The following is a 12766-nucleotide window of genomic DNA, read 5'->3' on the forward strand; positions in this document are numbered from 1 at the left end:
TCAACACAGCCTGCTTCCCCTAGGACAAGAAGGAATGGCGGTGTCCCAATGGGGAAAGGACAGGGACTTCGAGGGACACGCACTCTCGCACGAAACAAAAAAAGAGTGTTGGAAGGGGTAGAAGGTGGCGGAGGAGGGAAAGGTGGCAGAGGGGATGGCCCGGGAAGGGACGGGGCAGGGATCCCGCGGGGTACCCGAGGCGGGCGAGCCGCGAGGCGGGCAGGGATGCGTGCGTGTCTGTGTGTGGGGCCGGGGCGACGGGGGCGGCCGGGCAGGGCACGGCAGGACACGGCAGGGCAGGGCGGGCAGGACACGGCAGGGCAGGGCTGGCGGGGCCGCGCAGGAGCCCGCGGGGCGGCGGGCGCAGGTGGTGCCGCCGCCCGCATCGGCTCTACCTGCCGGGGCGGGGGCCTCTCGCCCCCCTGCGCTCCCCGCGTTCCCCTTCGCCAGTCCCCGCCTCGGCTGAGTGCCAGAGCTAGGGCTTGCCGTGTTTGTTTGTTCGTTCTTCCGCGCTGCCGATGTCTTGGGGGGCTGAGGAGGAGAAGGAGGAGGAGGAGAAGGAGGAGGGCGGGGAGGGGGAGGGGACTGGGGCTTGGGAGACGGCGGTTCCTCGGCCTCTCTTATTGCCGCTGAGTTGCGCTCCTCTTCCTCAGGCTGCGAGCAGGAGCCGCCCGGGCGCTTCCCACTTCCCCGCCGGCCGGCAGTGCCTGCTGCGGCAGCGCTCGCCCGCTCGCCTCCCGCCGGGGCAGGTGAGTGCGGGGCACCCCGGGCACCCCGGGCACCCCGGGCACCCCGGCACCGCCGCTCCACGGTCCGGCCCCGCGGGAGCCGCGGCCGCCGGAGAGCGGGCAGGCAGGGGGGACGCAGTTTGCCAAACTCCAGCCCCGGCTGGTCCCCGCTCACGGCCGCTTTCCCTTCCTTATCTCCCCTCTGCAGAGCACCCTCGCCCAGCAGAGCGCTCCCGAGGTGTCGGCAGCCGCCAGTATTTTTTTTGTCTGTCTTGTTTGTGTGTTTGTTGGGTTTTGTTTTTGTTATTTTTTTCCCCTCGTTTTTATTTGGCTCTCTAGTCTCGCTGGGAATGGCAGGGGCAGCGGCTCCTGGAGAAGGAACAAGTGTGGGGAAAGGGAGAGGGAGCCGGAGCTAAATGACAGGATGCGGGCGGCTTGAGGCACAGAGAGAAGCCAGCCTCCTTCTGTCCCCGAGACTGCCCCTGCGGACCGTGCTTTCTGCTCCTCACTCCGGCTGGAGGATTTAAGGAAGAGTTGTGCGTGGAAGGCATTTTTATTTTTTTTTCCTCCTTTCCCTGCTGTCGGAAGGGAAAATGGATTGGGGACTTCTCCTACACTGTGCAGCCCTCACCTTCACCCTCGCCAGGGCTCTGCGGAGCGGTGAGTGTCACGGGGGACGCCGGGTGTCAGCTCGGGCAGCTGCGGGGCCGGGCTGCGGGGCTGCGGGGGCGGGCGGCGGTGCCCGGCGGGCCGTGGGACCGGCACCGGCACAAACCCACCGGGGGGAACTTTCTGCCCGAGGAGGGATGCGCCGCAGTCCCCGACATTGCTCTCCGACTTTATTTTCTGCTTTTTTGGGTTATTGTATAAAGCAGGCTGCTCATTCTCACTAGATTAGGACAGCCAATTATCTTAATAGCGTCCCGTCCCATAGGCAATTAAACGTCTCTCCTTCGATATCTGGAAGATAATGAACGCTTTAAAGGGAAGGCTCTCTTCCCCGCCCGCCCTTTCTGTTTTCCAAAGCGTAAAATTTTAGATCGTGCCTACTGCTAGCTGTGTGTGTACCTGCGAATAGTCTTCACACGGAGCACTCTCTAGAGTACCCCTTTCCCAAGTCTGCAGTTTACGTGCAACTTACACTGTGCCAAGAGGGGAGCTGAGCTTCTCTGAAGGCTCGAGACTCCCTTCCAAGAGGAGAAATCCCATAACGAATGAGTGGTGTGTCTAGTTTACTGTCAGGCAACCCTTGAAAACACAACTAATTAAAAGCAGCGTGCTCCTCCTTCCCCGAACAATGCCAGGGCACTGTGAATATTTTACTGCATGATGCATTTTTAAAGATGGTCTAATTGTGGGACTGCTTGACGTTTAGCTCTTGCACATGAAACAGCTCATGTGAGTCTTCCTTTCCGGAGAAATCCTGAGCAATTATTATTAACTAATTATCAAATATTTACTTTTGCCTGACTGGGTTTTCAATCAAAGTAATTAAAAGAAGTGAGCATCCTCCACTTACACTGGTATATTGTTTTAATAAGGGACCACAAGTGGAGTGTCAAGCAAGAGTATTAAAATCACGTGTTTTATGATGGAAGTTAATCTCTTTCCCAATATGTTTTGAGGAGGCTGCTTAGTTTAATCAGGAGCTTCCTCCTCCAGTGCTGTGGCACAGGAGCAAAGGTGCTAGAGGGGTGCATCAAGGCTGGTGGGGGATGCTCTGAGAGGTGCACTTTGCTCATCCCCCCAGCCCAGCTCGGGGTGTGGGCAGCTGCCTCCCACATAGACCCATACTGCCACCCTGTCCCTCTGAGGGACAGAAGGGAGCCACCCCCATGCTCTTGTTGATCATTTCTCCCTGTGAAAAGAGGAAGAGGAGAGCAAGTTGCTGGGCAGAAGCCTCCACCACGAGTGGCTAATGTGGTGGTCCTGCTGGAGTCACCAAGGCCATTAACCTCCTCTACCACCTACCAGACCTACTAATGCCACCTTCACCTACACGCAGTATTAGTGTCCACTAAATTAATTCATTAACCTTATTTGGAACTAATGGTCCAAAGTCATTAGAAACTGCTCTTCTTAATCAAGTGTGAGAGAGATTGCACAGAGCCAAGGAGTCTAGCAGACTGCATTATCTTATTACACTGTCACTTTCCCAGAAGTCGCAGATTAAGGAGCGCTGGTGGTACTGAGTCCACCTCAGCGTCCTCTGAAGTGACTCTGTCAAGTGACTAGAAGCAGCACTGCTTTATTTCAGGCGTTTAACAGATGCCAGACCCTGCCATGATGTTTGCAGGGCTGGAGTGGGCTTAATGAGACAAGATCACTTTCCGAGTATGCTTACACAGGGAGGAAAAGGCAAGATTCCCTGAGAGCCCCAGACAGCGGATTAGCAAGATCGCCAGTGACAGCTTTTGAGCTTTAAGCACCAATGCCTTTTGTTCTGGTCAGAGGAAAACAGCCTGTTTGCAAAGGCACAGCAGAAATATAATAAGATAGCTTTTCCTAGAGACGTGCTTGGCAGTATCTTGGTTTTGACCATACATCTAAGTACCTATCAACCCCTTCCCTCCTAATTTATAGCAAATAATTTCTATAAAGAGTGTTGCTTTATGCATTTTTGATGTGTGCTTCCTCATTCATTTCCATTTGACCTGGTTTTTCCTACAATAAAATTCTGTATATTTATAAATTCATGCTGAGAGCAAGGATTGCCATTTTGCTTTCACAGGGAATGTATTAGATAGAGCACTGCAGTCTGTATATACCATTATTGAGATGTAGTGATATATAGTCTTGCTTTAGTGGAAGATTCTTCCTACCCATAGTTTACTGTCATGTTTTATTGCTCAAAATTAAACAACCAACACTTGGAGAAAGTTTTTCCTACCTGAAGGTCCACAGAAAGAAATCCATAGTAGTAAAAAAGTGATAACACAAAATTGCACTGGACAGTGAAGTGAGTGACTGTGTGTAGGTTGGATGTTTTTGTCTCTTTTTTTTTTCTATGAACCTTAAAATGCAACCCTGACAATGCTGACCAAAGGAGCAAGATGCAGCATACCACATTTCACCGTCACACTTTGTGATTCTAGAAACTTTTGCAACTATTTTGCTATTAGAAATAAATCTTTGTTGTTGTTCAGGGGAGGAAGGAATGAGGGGAAGAGGAAGGGAGGTTGTTCTGCTCCATTACTTTGATGCAGTCTCCAAGCATGAACAAACGTCCTTGAAAGAGTAAATAGCGGATGATTTCTGCTTCACTAGAGCTACTTTGTTCTCTTCTATCCTGGGTTTGAAGAGCACAGATAGTTTCAACCTTCCTAGATTTATAGACTGATAAAACAAAGGGAGGGTGTCCTGCTTGGATCCACCAATACAATCCCAATGGTCGGTGACACAGACCAGACTTATCCCATAGCTGGGCAGGGAGTCAAATAGCATCTCTTAACATCCCCTCCCAGCTTTTCTTGAAACTTCACACTTAAGAAGAGTACAGTTTTTGGAGTTAGTTGTGTCCCATATACGCTTCTCAGCCAACATTAACGCTGTTATGAAGGGGCAAGGCCTTTACGCTGTAAGGGGTACTGTTGGAGTGGAGGGCTTTTTAAAAGGATACTGTTTAGAAATGGGGATGCCTTTTGCTATCTGCTGTCTCTCCAGCTACCAGATTTAAGGAATGGGGGATGGAGAGGGAGTCCTCTTCTCTCCGGTAGAAAGTAGCTCAGATGCCTTTAAAAGCAGAAGGATGCTAAGTTAGCCTGGAGAAGGCTGCGGTCCCGCAGCACTCCCATGGCAGTCTGCCGGGTCCGCTGCTGCCGGGGGCACTGAGACCAGCCCGTGTGTTCGCTTCCCCCGCAGACAAGTGTGGCGACACGATCAAAATTTTAAGCCCCGGGTACCTGACGTCTCCCGGCTACCCGCAGTCCTACCACCCCAGCCAGAAGTGCGAGTGGCTGATCCAGGCGCCGGAGCCGTACCAGCGCATCATGATCAACTTCAACCCGCACTTCGACCTGGAGGACCGCGACTGCAAGTGAGTGAGCCAGGGGCGAGGGGCGAGGAGAGAGGAGCGGGCGAGCGGCGAGGGGCGAGGAGAGAGGGGCGAGGAGAGAGGAGCGGGCGAGCGGCGAGGGGCGAGGGGCGAGGAGCGAGGGGCGAGCGGCGAGGAGCGAGGGGCGAGGGGCGAGGAGCGAGGGGCGAGCGGCGAGGAGCGAGGGGCGGGCGAGGGGCGAGGAGAGAGGAGCGGGCGAGGGGCGAGGAGCGAGGGGCGAGCGGCGAGGAGCGAGGGGCGAGCGGCGCCCGCGCAGCGCTGCGGAGCGCCACAGCGACACCTGCCGGCCGCGGCGGGCGTGCTGCGGGCCGGGGCCGAGCGGGAGGGAGCTCTGTGTGCGTGAGTGTTTCTGTGTCTGTGTCTGGGTGTGTGTGTGTGTGAGAGTGCTTCTGTGTCTGTGTGTGTGCGTGTTAAAAAGGTCTTCACCGCCTTCTGAGGTTTGCAAGCCGCGGCTGAGCTGCGCCCGCCCGGCGCGCTGCGGGCGGTGGTGATGCGCGGAGTGGGGGCGCGGCGGTGGCGAGGCACCGCTTGCTGGCCCGCTGGCTTTTGTACGTCTCTTGTTTGAGTTTGAGTTTCAAAAAGGAGCTCCTTTTCCTTTTGTACCCCCACGACTACAAACAGCCCATGGAAGAAACAGGCCATTTATAAATGGGCAAATCTTCTTAACGCAGAGTTAGTCTGGCAATTACCCTCACCCTTCAAGGGGCGGCGGACTGCAGAACTGATAGTCGTATTTCCTTCTTTCCCCCTTTGCTGCTGATTTACAGCCAGTAGCTTTTCTTTCCCCTCCTCCTGCTCTCCTGTAGTGCCCTGAGAGGAGAAAGGAGGGAGCTGAGCTCCCTTTGTCCCCTGTCCTCGCATTCCCTTTGACCACCCATTCCAAAAGTGAGAAGGAGAATCGGAACCTCCCAGAAGCTGTTCTCCACTTTTCCCCAAATCTGTAAATCTCACAGCTTGCACAAGGCAACATATGGTCAGATTGTTCCCCTCTTCAACATGCCCTCTGAATTCAGCCAGCTTGTTGCATGAAGAAAATATTTTAGTGATTCATTATTTAAATATTTCTGGAGTATCATAGTTATTTAAATATTTCTTGTGTTTCATAATTTTTATGCCCTACTGATAACTGCAAGAGAGTTGCTGTTGATTAATGCTACCAGTCAAAATTTTCTCTGCATGTCAGAAAGATTAAACTCAATAGCCAGGGGTGTTTGGTATTTCACGGTAGTATACAGGATTTGGTCCCATAAAATGATGCTCAGTTTATCAGGAGTGCTTGTGATAGGCCATGAGATGAGAGTGTTAGACTTAGGGAAAGAGAGCAATTGTACTCAAGCACTTAATTTTTACTATGCATGTCTTTGTCCTATTATTTAATAAATAAATTACTTAGATCATAATTATTGTTTTCTTAAAAAGAAGTTTTTAATGATGCATTGTGGTACTTAGGTTTTTTATTATATTTTATAACCACTTATAGATAAGCATTGCAGTGCCATAGTTGAGTGATAATGCAGGAAAACCGTGTGCTCATAAAACTAAACTTTGAGAAGATGAGTTTTTACTGTGGTGTTGGAGCTGCAGCTCATATTCACACCATATGTTCACACGCTGACTTCCCATTCTTTAATTTTTAATGTCTTGTACTCAGGCAATGGTTCACTTCTCTGTGTCTTCTTGATACAGGTTTTGCTCTCATTCTGTGGAATGCTGCTAATGCTTTAAAATATTTGTCAATCTTTGCCTCTTAGAGAGAAAGTAGAAAATTAAATCAAGCATATTTCAGTGTCAAATCTTTTTTCTCCCTTGCTAGAATGCATGTTTTTCCAACTCTGTAAAACCAACATGGTCTTTGGCAGCAGTAAAATGGTGTACAGCATACAATTATTTGAAGAACAAGTAATCTTTGTGGCACAGTGTTGTGCTAAACAGTGCTAGGCTGAGCTGAACTGGGTCCAGGGAAAGGACTGACTCCGTCCCTCTGTTTCTTCCTTCTCAGTGTTCATTGTCCACTCTCCCTGCTGTATTATTTCTGCCCCTGAAATGGAGCCCAAAGCAGTAATGAGATGGTAGTGGGTGGAAGGAAGTCTCTCAACAGGGTTGTTTGCATTGTGTTTGCAGTGTATGATGGTGATGACTTTACCATTATTTTCTCTGTGCTGAAACACTAATTTTCTAGGCTATGCTAAATTACTCAGCTGCTACTTCATTTATATTGAAAATTGCTCTTTTTAACTTGAGAGGGATTGTATTTGTGGGGGAAAAAAACCAAAAACAACAACCAAAAAAACCCCTTAGGACCAGAACAATTATTTTAGCAACAGGAATTTGTCAACAATCTCCGTGGTTTGAAATTTCAGCATCTACTTACAAAATTCACATTCCTTGTGCTGAATATTGAATACAACAGCAATTAATGCAATAAATGTATCACAAGATTTTTTTCTTTTCCAGCTAAGTACATTTTCTCTAATATGCTTAGCTTATTAGAAACCCGGTTTGCAATCTTGAAACGTGTGATTTAGGTTACAGTCTAGTTTATTGAAAGGTTTAGCACTGGAAATTAATAACCACTTAAATATGAAATGCAGATAGAAAATGAGAGATAAGGGAATTCATGTCTGGGAACAAAAAATGTCCCATACAATTAGAGTAGACTAGAGAAGATTAGCTTGCTGGCCTAGCTCCCAAAATCCTCTTTATAATGCTGTTCATTGCAACTTGGACCTTAGTTAGCATTGAAAACAGCTTTAATAACAGGGACCCCCTGAGCCCAGGAAGGGAAACATTTTGACTTTGGAAAGGTTACCTTCTTGTTCCGCAGTGCCAACAAGAAAATCAAGAGGCTTTACCTAACTTTAAAAAATATTGCTCTATATAGAGAGCTGTATGTATTGAAATGTAAAACTGGTGAAAGGTTGATTCTCTGGGGAGAATCAAAAGCAGCAGATTTAAGCACTAGCTGTTACTGAAGCTGTTCCCAGTTAGTCTCTTTGTATGTTAGGGTTTGGAATTAATTTAAGAATATGCCCTTGATTTACCTACTTATTATGCTATGCTTTAATGAATAAGTATTTCTCAAATGACTGCTAATAAAATTCATATATGTATGTTTTTCTGACAATCAGAACCATTTGAGTTGTTTTAAATTTCAAGTAAACATGGTGAAAATTCCTTTTTCTCTGGAGGTATTCCAAAGGACTCAACTTTCACAGTTTTGAAGAATAAAGATACGCAAATAATTAAAAATATGTTCATACAAGCTAGGTTCATCTAATAAAGAATCTTCTAGACAGAACTACTGTACCAGCATTATGGAAATACTGGGTTTCGAGAGGAAGTACAAAAATATGTTGACCACAGATTGTTATCAAGGACATATATAATGAAAAATTCACAGTGTCTTTTTAACATTTAACTCTAATGAGTGTTATGCCTCCTCTTCAGGAAGCCAAGAAACAGAAATTATGGTTGTACTTTAGGAGAAAAGTAGTTTTTGTTTGCCATTTTGCCTTTTCTCAAGCAAGTCCCAATAATAAGCATGCATTCTTGGAGTCAGGAACATGGTTTAAATGAATAGAAGAGACAAAACATATGGCCACATATTAGTTAAAATGCTCCAGTGTTTGTTGCATGTGGTAAATGCTTTTCAGCACTTAGTGCAAGCTGTACAAGTCTCGTGTTGCTGAAGTATCCTACTGTGTAAATGTAGCCATCTTGAATCTAGTAAAACTTTATACCTAGATAATAAACAAGAATGTCACTGATACAGTACTTTGAATTTATGGAACTTTTCCGGTTTCCCAGCAATGCACACTATCAGCATGATAATTTATAATGGTTTGTGACAAATGTTGCTGAGCAAAGAGGTGTGTGGTTACATTCAGATCAGATGTCATTATCTAGGGAGCAATAAAAATTTCACAGACACTAGGTTAAAAACATTAAGAAAATGAATGTGAAGCTTCAGAAGAAAAGGGCTTAAGAAAGGTGGAGGGTTGGGTAGAAAAAGACCAACAGTGGTTTTCTTACTGACAAATTATTAACTTTGTTGCCAGACTTGACTGTATTGTTTTACAAGGTTTTCATAGATATACCACACAGCATTATTATTTTAATGGCCATCATTTATAGATGTAGTAAATAAATATCATTCTTGCTTAACACTTGTGGATTATATACAACAGTCAAATATCTCAGAATAGAAAAATTGCCCAAGTTATAGGGGAGATGTCATAGATAATTACTCTTCATATTGCATTTACTAGGGATTAGTTACATGAATGAGAGCAGAGCTGTATAGAAATTGCGGTCAGTTATAGAATACCGAGAAAAAAATATCTATGTTTGTTTATATAGAAGAAAATGCCTCCTCCAGCTCCTTGGGTAAGGAAGAAAGCATAGGTATTCAGGCCTACAGAGTGAAAGTATAGCTCCACATAACTCCCACAGACCTTAATGATGTTAGAAATTCATTCATCCATTTTACTTCTAAATAATGTCGATGGATTTATGCTACGAATCTGTAGGTATAACAAACTCAGGCTGGTAAAATAAACAGGAGCAAGCGAAGTCATGGCTCAGTCTTCCTTTTAGTTTCTGCATAGTTTAAGCTTTCAATTGCTTTTGTCTAAATCCTGGTTCCTATTCTTCCGTGCAGGAAGGTCTGCTTTGTGCAGGCCTCGTGCCGTGCGTTTGTTCCTTTTGTGCAGGGGCGGTTCCAAAGGCAGTCCCTTTGGGCTGAGCTGATGGCAGTAAGAGTGCCCATGTCCTTGCTGCCCAGCTGCAGAACCACCCATGAGCGATCCTGCTGGGCTGCCACTGGGCCTGTCAGAAGCTTCTGCCATCAGCTGCCCACATCAGCTGCTTCTTTACTGCCCCAGGGGCACCTGGAGCTGGACAGCCCTGAGCTGCTCCCACAAACTGCCCCAAGGTTTCTGGGCTCAGTGCAGCGCCGCTGCCCATGGAAGCAGTGGGAACTTCCCACAGAGCTTTATTCCATCATTCGTGGTGACTGTGGGGAAGGGTTCAGCACAGGATGGTTAATGACTGTATCAGTTGTTTGGATAGCAAATGTCAGTCAGAGTTTCCTAATTCCCTCTGCCTGACCACCATGGGGCTCGGCAGGCAGAGTGCCTGCAGCTGACAAGGCAGGAGGGGCAGCACAGGAACAGAGATGTTCAGGTCTGTGGAAGGTAGGGGTTGTGTTTGCCCACTACTGAGCAGAGAGGTCTGAAGGAGCCAAGGCCTCTGAGCTTTCCAACAGAAATATGGCTTGGCCCCATCAGGTAGCATCAGCACTGGCCTTTTAGTGGATTTCAGCAGGACGAGGTATCCAGGAGACATGGGAATGCCCTCCCCTCACTGCTGAGGGCAGCTGGAAGGATGCTTGTACTCCCCCGCTTGCTCTGGACTGGATTCACTAATCCACCCACCGTGGGCTGCAGTGCCCGAGCAGAGGTGGGCAGTGACCTGGACATCTCTCTGTCAAAGCCAGAGTGGGATGTGGGCACTGACACACTGGGAAGGCCGTACCTGGGCTGAAGAGGCAGCATCTTGTCTTTTTTTGTCTCCCTCAAAAATCTATCCCTCAAGAGCTGTTTGGTGGTACCAAGAGATAATTTGAAATACTAAAGGGATGAAGGGGACCATCCTTCATTCTGTTCCTAAAATAAGAAACAAGTGGTTTTGGCTTAGTTTGAGATGAGTTGTTGCAGTAGATTGGGGGCCATGTGGTATCTCATGTTTCTGGGGGTACTTTGAGGGCATTTCTCTGCTATATATATTAAGCACATGAAAAGCTTTCTCAGGGAGCACTCAGCTAGACCCAGACAGCCCTTCTGGAGACTTCTGCTGTTTTGTACCCTCCATATGGCTGCATGAAAGGTTCCTGTCAAGGAAAGGGATCAGTTCAGACCCTGTGCAGGGTCAGGAAAGAAGAAAACACTTGTACCCCAAAAACTTTTCTCTAACTTGAAGATTTTGCATTATGAAAGTATATATATAATGTCTCTTTGCCAAAAGATTCCACATGTATTTGCACACACAGATGCAAGTATTTAAAGATAAAGATGCTGTTATTTTATTGTAGGGACTAAATGAGAGTTAAAAGAAGTTGGAAAGTATATTATTTTCTGATTATACAGGGTAATGAAACAATTCCTTTTTTTTTTATCCAAGCATTTAACTCTAGTGAAAGTCTCTATTGACAAACTGTTCAACAATTTGTTCTTTTAGAGTAATTGTTTTAGTTTAAGTTTTCTCAGGAAAAGGTATTAGGAAATCCATGACCAAAGTGCCTGGTCATAGCTAGAGAGTCTGTGCAGGACTGTGTTCAGGGCTGAGGGGTGGGATGCAGAGCCCATTATTGCACTCTGTGTATGGGTGCATCCCCTGTAACAGCAAAGTCTTGACTTAGGTCTCAGTACAGCAGCACATTAAAACTGTAAAACCAGTCATATATGGATGTTTCTATTAATCTGAACACTTAACTGTGAGGACAATTCTGTCTAGATGTGCTACAGCCAGATGCCCTTCAGACGGGAAAAATTTGAGGGTCAAATGTGGATTCCCTTAAGCCTAATCCTTCATCCTTTCTGTGAACAGAGATAAACAAATTCAGAACAAAGGTCTAAGTCCTTTCTAAATTGAAACCCAGAGTTGTTGGAATTAGCTCTGTGAAACTCTCAATATGTTTTCAGTCAACCCCACTCTGCCCTTCTCTCCACCCTCCTCTCCTGTGCTAATCCAATTGGAACAAAAACCTATCTGTTTCTGTTAGTTTCTTAGTTTCTTAATTATAGTTCATTGAAAGCTATAACATTGGATCATAATTTAATAATTATGATATAGAGATCTTTTTACAGCTAATGCAAAACCAAATTAAATTATTTTCTTTTGCACTATTTCCAAAGAATGAAATTATGTCTGAAAACTGGATATATATGTACTTACATGTATATGTCTAGGTTTATACATCACACCAAACTGCTTGGATATAGTGCATATAGGCATATTTTATGTGCACCTTTTTAGGGCTGTGCATATATGACTGTATTTATGCATATGTTATAGATTTCTTAGTTTATGTAGAAGTTCCTAAAGCAAATCTACCAATTAAAGCCTAATACCCATCTTAAGGCTGATAATTAGGTATAAAGAGAAAAAGAGACAGGATTAGTTGTTCAGATCATGTTCCAAATGCCTCTTAATTGGGTGTTTGCAATCAATCCTGATTGCAAGAGGCAGTGGTTTGGCAGAATAAAGAATGAAAAAGGCTTAGCCCTACTATTCTCCTGTTAGTTGACTTGGCCGTAGTATTTTAGGACAGGATCCAGTGTTAAACAAGGTAATTTTGTCAGCTTTAGCAATCCTTATAAAACATTTAGAAAATATTTTCTAATGATATTTTTTTCAAGCTAATAACTCTCTCAAGCTAGAGAGTTATTTTTACCCATAATCTTAAAAATTGTTTTCAAGTGAACCACAGGAAAGACTTTGTTCTCCTGGCCTCTATCCACCACTGACTTCGGAAATCATGTCTGAGTTCACTGTGGGTTTTTCATTGCATTGACCTTGGTACTTTTCTCACCAAGCCACAGTTTTCCATCATAAAACCACACAGCTTGGTATAATGATTATTTCTTTATCCCGAGTAACCAAACAATTTTTTAAACAGAGTGACAGATTTCCCTCTTGCACTGTGGGAAGCAAGCACCTGGCCATTTCCAAATAGACTTTTAATTAACTTCCTGAAGGAGATTTGAGAGAAGTTTAATAAGTCACCTGCCAACTTTTTGGGAGCATAGGTCATTTGCTTTTCTGTAGGAATTCACAAAAATGTGAGAATAACCCCCTTCCCAAGTCCTAAACTTCCATGGAGGAAATTGATTTTCATGGGCAGTATCAAAGGTTTTTAAAAGTGTAACTTCAGAAATCGAATTTCTGATTGTTTCTCATGCATAAGGTACTGTGAAACTCTGTG

General features: G+C 45.7%; 2 protein-coding genes across 2 annotated transcripts in view; one reads left to right on the forward strand and one right to left on the reverse strand.

Moving 5' to 3' along the window:
• On the reverse strand, positions 1–1279 carry LOC135286721 (WAS/WASL-interacting protein family member 3-like). Its single transcript, XM_064399901.1, has 2 exons — positions 1238–1279; positions 1–1140 (listed from the first exon to the last, which is right to left on the reverse strand). The coding sequence occupies exons 1-2, from the start codon at positions 1277–1279 to the stop codon at positions 1–3; spliced, it is 1182 nt and encodes a 393-aa protein (XP_064255971.1).
• NRP1 (neuropilin 1) overlaps positions 593–12766 on the forward strand; it is a 114477-nt gene continuing 102303 nt past the window's right edge. Inside the window, 3 exon segments of the mRNA XM_064397501.1 lie at positions 593–749; positions 937–1388; positions 4590–4764. Of these exon segments, the coding sequence (XP_064253571.1) occupies positions 1322–1388; positions 4590–4764 (242 nt within the window). The 5' untranslated portion in view covers positions 593–749; positions 937–1321.

Source organism: Passer domesticus, chromosome 1 (assembly GCF_036417665.1).
Source record: "Passer domesticus isolate bPasDom1 chromosome 1, bPasDom1.hap1, whole genome shotgun sequence".
Taxonomy (NCBI): Eukaryota; Metazoa; Chordata; class Aves; order Passeriformes; family Passeridae; genus Passer; species Passer domesticus.